The sequence below is a fragment of the Sinocyclocheilus grahami genome, unplaced genomic scaffold (genome assembly GCF_001515645.1).
Source record: "Sinocyclocheilus grahami isolate Dianchi unplaced genomic scaffold, SAMN03320097.WGS_v1.1 scaffold530.1, whole genome shotgun sequence".
Lineage (NCBI taxonomy): Eukaryota > Metazoa > Chordata > Actinopteri > Cypriniformes > Cyprinidae > Sinocyclocheilus > Sinocyclocheilus grahami.
The window spans coordinates 275,054-281,053 of NW_015505709.1; the positions used below are offsets into that span (position 1 = coordinate 275,054).

A 6,000-nucleotide genomic window follows, 5' to 3' on the forward strand; every position below is an offset into this window, starting at 1 on the left:
TGAAATGTGCACAACTGGACATGACTTCAAACATTTTACTTTACATTATGATTCTCTCCACATTAAAATTTGGTCTGAATTTCTTGCATTTTAAACATACCAGTATAACCTCTTTGGTAATCAGTAATAGATAATAAATGTTGTTTCTGAATGTATCAACATTAATAATAAATGAACATGTATATCAACATTAATAATAAAAGTACAGCTCAATGGGGTTGGCTAATTCCAAAAATTAAAATAAATCTGAATTCAAAACTCAATTTCAAACTTTTCTTTTTTTAAATCTTATATTATGTTCTTATATTAAGTCTCGAGAAGCCTCTGGAAACTAAGGTAAAAGTCTCTGTAATAGAACATTTTCACAGTGCTTTTGTGTACTTGCATGTTGTTTCAAAGACACGATGGATCAAATGTTTTAAATTAGTGCTTAGAGTATTATCACATGCTCATAATACTCAAAAAGATAATCACAAGTCGCCACCTGCTGGTGTGAACAGATTTAAAAGATTTGTGTCACTGGGATAAAACAAAATACCCAGTACAAGCTGTTCTCTACCCAAAAATGTAATGATGCAAATTACAGCAAGACTCATAAATCTTTTTGGTGAACATACCTGTATTATTATATACATTCTTTGGAATGAATCAAATTCCCCACCATTAGCTGTTCATTGTATTCTGGGGTGTGTAGTAGTTTGGTAATCTTGAAAATTAACACACTTACGGTGCATGTCTCAGCCTGAGTGAAACTGACTTCCAACACCCCAGAATGGGCTCTATATGGGGCCGACTCCCAACCTTTCCTGTCAACCTCAATAAAATGGCCATTTGGTAAAACCTTGATTCTGTGGGAACTTTGTTGACTTGGAGCTCTCTACTTCCACTCACCCTTTGACAAGCTCCACGGCAATAAAATCATTCCCATCTCCACTGTTGAAGAGAATGAATCCATCACCCGAGGTAGTTTTGAACTGAAAGAAGAGGTGCATGGTGCTATAAGCCTGGAGTGTAGCAAGACCCAGATAGCTTCCTTTGGTCTTGAAGGTAACTGGATCTGCCACAATGGAGCGCATGCCAAAACGAGCATTGAGCTCGCAGAATTCGATGTCCCCATTCTTGCACATGTCAATGTAGAGGAGGCTGTTGAACTTTAGGCCTTGCAGGTGACCAATGAAGTTGGATGGAGCTGTGGAGGCAAACCGACGTTCTGTCAGGATTCCGGTCTCAATGTTACTAAACTCCAGCCGAGTGTGGTCACCATTCATCTGACCTGTGAAAGAAGAACAGGAGGTCGTGGTAAAGTGATTAGTAAGTGATGGATTAATGCATTACATGGGGTCAGCTGCTGAAAAACTGTTCTGAAAAGATTATACTGCATTCATACCTTCAGCTACATCATCATCCACTATGAGTTTGAGGTTTTTACCACGCCGCATCACTTTGACTGAGTGCCAATCATTGTCGTTCACTTTCTGGCCAGCGTACAATGTCTCTGGTCCTTTACCTGAGAATGATGTGTGTCAGTTAGTGTTTACACACACTAGCCCTGCAAATAAAATTTCTGGCTTCTCAACATTTTAATTAATCATATCATGTGCAAAAAATTTGGTCTAAATTTTCAAACTTCTGTCATCAAGATGATAGATGGCAAAAATGGTTTTACATATTATAACTGCGGTGCATCAATAGTTCCTAGGAAAATCAGCATTTTTAAAAAACATGAAACAGAACTAAGGTTTGGCTGAGGTATATGTTGAATACTGTAGCTTATTCATACCACAGAAATGGTAAGTACACTAGTACGCTAGTAATTCAATCCAAACACAGTCGTGACATTTATTTTTTAAGGGCGCATTGTCATACAGATACTTAGTCTGCACTAACAGAAGTACCGGTTGAGAACACTGATTGTTGTACTGATTTACTGGTTCCATTAACATAACCTGCTCGAATATACTGAGTCTTTAAACTTAAAAATTATAGAGCACGAGGCAAAGTGCCTCTCTAAAAGCATTGTAGAATTAAAATGGTTAATCAGTACTAAATTACCACTTACATTTCAGCCATTCTGCTGTTAATTGAAGAACATGCTTAATAAACAAAAACCTCTAATTGACTCCAAAAAGCTACAGAGATGACTCTCTAAATGACCTGACCTGCGTGTTTATATACATCTAGAAAAGCAAGAGAGTATAGAGTTTTTATAGTTTAAAATGCTGAGGTATTACACCACATTATTAAAAGTCCCAATTGATTGAAATTGATTTATAAATTTGCCTTTCACCATCATTTATAGAGAAATACAAAGTCTTTTTATATAATTTATTGATTATCACAGCCATATAGAATTGGGGTGTGTGTGTGTGCTTGTTGCTTTTATTTTCATCAACAAATCAATCACAAAAATAGGTATGTCTGTTAAGATATATAATAAATAAATATCATACATATTTATAAATATAACCACGTAAAACATATTTAATGGTGTTAAATATCTTTCATTACTATTGAATTAACAACAAACAGCCCTTTATATTCACAGGCTCAAAGTCTTCTGTTGTAGTCATGTAAGATGGTTCTATATAGTTAATTATTACTATTTTAACTGAGTACTGTCAGTTCAGTGGCTAATACAATTTTTAAATTTTAATTTTATTATAGTCCATTTTCAGAGTTTAAAATCACAGCATGGTCATGTGGTGCTACCTGTTACTTTTCTAACCACTAGGATGGGCAAATCACTGTTGTTTGTAAATACTGGACCTTTATTATTATTATTATTATTATTATTATTATTATATAAATCATTATTATTATTTATATCACTTAAAAAAGAAATTGCTGGGATGAGCTCACAAGTGCCCTTGAGGAAGACAGCTTTGATTCACACAGAAAACTGTAATCAAACTGTTACTTTAGTGGAGTGCAGCGGAAACCACCCACATTTTTTCATATAAATTTTCTCTATAGAGAAGAAAAACGTATTCAAAGTTGTGTCAAGTCATGAACCAAACCAAGCAGCGCCAAAATGAATTATATTACGACATTTGATTTGAAGCAAAAAAAGCAAGTGAAAATTATTAAAAATAAATCAATAAAAAAGGTGCAAGACTATGTACACACAGAGATATGTAAGTATGCATATAGTAGAAGTATGTATGTAAGTATATTGAATCAGAAACCATAGTACAATATAGGATAAAGACAAAATAAATACAAATATAATTAGATTAACAATACTAACTTCAAATTTGCAATATGAGAGTAAACGGCTCACAGCTGAGCCAAATTTTGCAGCAGTTTCCTTTTGATGTTAACTACAATTTATCAGAATAATTTGTTACTGAATTTGAAATCACACTGATTTGTGGCTTCTACAGAAGCATATTTCAAAATGTAACATCCTCAGAGCTTATGGTAGATCTGTATTCATTTGACTAAAATCATTTATCTTTGGAGAAAAGGAATGGGATTTTACTTCTGGAACCTGAATCAATAATATTAATAATTATTATTTAATAATTATTATAATATATACTAATAATAATAATTTAAAATAGTCATTCAATCTTAACCTTACAAATCTCTGATGAAGAAGGGGATTATAAACTAGAGACTTTTAGATGAGTAAAAGCAGTTGTACTTTTTCAGAGGAGCATTACAAAATCTTTAAAACAGCATTATTTAAAAATGCTTAAATATTAACATTTAACAGCTTTAAAACATGGACAGGGATCAATAGTTTGGACTTTATCCTTATTTATGATCATTGTCCTTAAAAAACCCTTTGATTTAAAGGCTTAGGCTTAAATGAAATGACACTAAAAATTAGAGTGGTGAATTAAACATTTCGAGCACATATGAGAAGTCATTCAGTGCTGTTTAAAAGCATCTTAAGGCAGGAATACACTACATAATTTTTGCCCAGATTTTCCCTCGATTAGTTTGGATAATTCGACACTAGTTGCCAAAATTCAGAGCCAGTCTGCAGACTTGAGTTGACAGATTTCATAGAAAATCAGGTAATGCATGATGGTCACAGACTTTTTTTTTAGCTTCAGACTATGATTACCTCCCGTCGGAGGATATCATACATGTTCGATATTTTCAGCAGATTTTAGGATGCATATTCAGTGTTGCCAACTTAGCGACTCTGTGAATATTGCAAAGTCGGTAAGTGTATGATGCCCAGTGTTTTAAAATCTGTTCTGATTTTAAAAGTTGTGTATTCCAGTCTTTAGGATGCACCTCTTAGAGCTTGCTAATAGTGTTCAGAAGAATGTTCAGAGCTGTAATCTAGGCAGAGTGATGACTTGGAAGAAATTCAATCATAAAATAGTTTTGATTTATTTAACATTTGCCATACTTCTATTTTTGTTATTTCATAGCTTGATGACTTTACTGTTAATCTAACCCAGGGTTTCCCTAATGGGGGTTAGCAAACCCTTGGGGGTCCATGAAGGAACTGCAGGGAGTTCGTGAGTATATGAAAAGCTAATATTTAAGTTTTCCTTTCTCTTTGGAGTGTTACAAGCTGTTCGTCAATAGATAAGATCCCTAAAGTTGCAAAGACTAAAGTCTCAAACCCAAAGAGATATTATTTATAAAAGTTAAGACTCGTCCACGCCCTCCTAAAACACCTTGTTCAAACACGCCCCCACATGTCTACGTCACGATATGGGAAGATTTGCATAACACCGCCCAAATGTATATGCAAAGAAAGGTGTAACTTTGATTCTCGCTGTAGTATTGTTTCCGCCGCCGCCATGTGTTTCGTTGTGAAAGCGAAACTACTTTGTTTGGCCTTCCAAAAGAGGACACAACTAGAAATCAGTGGTTAAGTTGTATTTACAACACTGTTCCAGAACAGTTCAAACCAAATATTCAGATGTGTGCAACGCATTTTACGGAGGACGAGGACTGTTTCCAGGGGGAGCAGCCTACAATGCAGGTGTTCCGGTGAATTCAGTTCCCCTGTTTCCCCTTCGGCGCGCATGCTGACCCTTTACAGTCTATGATGCTGACAAATAAAGCTGACTCAGAGCCTGTAAGTACGTTTTCATATTTAAAGGATTTGCCACTGATGATTCAAACGCGAGTTTTGAGCAGTGTAGAGTAGCACTTGTTGTTTGTCGTTTCTCCGATCACAAATGCAGACATGGTTTTATGTTTACGCGGCGCGATGCAATGCAACGCGCAAAAAGACAGTATAAGTAATATCATCATAATCAGTAATTATGTCCCCACTGGATGCAACAAATGCCTCGTTTATAATGGGTTTTATAGGTTTTGTCTCGTCGCTCCGGCCGGACAAGGCATCACAGTATGATAAGGGGTGTAACATTTCAGTCACACGCTTGAGGAATTCGGCCAATCACAATGCACTGGATAGCTGGCCAATCACAGCACACCTCGCTTTTCAGAACAATGAGCTTTGTAAAAATCAAGCTTTGTAAGAGTTTTTGAACCTTAAACCACATAAACACATTTCATTACACCAAATACACAAAATAATGTTCTTTTTAGCAATGTCAAATGACCCCTTTAATTTAATATTAAAATCAATATATAATATATAGCTTATAGTGATGTGTGAAATCTTGATGCGGTTATCAAATCAAAAGCTGTGATTTAATTAATTAAGTACTGTCATTAACTGCTTCTCACAAACTCCGTGTCTGTATGAGCAGTGAGTTTAATGAGCACTGGGGATGTATTTTCAACATAGTGCACAGATGTTTACAGCATTTCATCAGCAACCCACCAGTATAAAAGCTCAAAGATTTGAACGTTTGAAAGTGAAGAATTTAAAACATAAATTAAAACGTATTGTAATTATACTATTGTAAAATCATTGTTGAGCCTACAATTATCAAATATTAATTAAAGAAATTAATTGATTGAATTTATTATTGAATATATATATATATATATATATATATATATATATATATATATATGTGTGTGTGTGTGTGTGTGTGTGTGTGTGTGTGAAAA

General features: G+C 34.6%; 1 protein-coding gene across 1 annotated transcript in view; it reads right to left on the reverse strand.

The window, feature by feature from the left end:
* The window catches only part of LOC107555282 (neurexin-3b-like), a 359,781-nt gene that overhangs the window by 184,778 nt on the left and 169,003 nt on the right, over positions 1 to 6,000 (reverse strand). Inside the window, exons 13-14 of the mRNA XM_016238037.1 lie at positions 1,388 to 1,507; positions 892 to 1,273 (exon numbers count right to left, since the gene is read on the reverse strand). Of these exons, the coding sequence (XP_016093523.1) occupies positions 892 to 1,273; positions 1,388 to 1,507 (502 nt within the window). The remainder of the gene's footprint in view (positions 1 to 891; positions 1,274 to 1,387; positions 1,508 to 6,000) is intronic.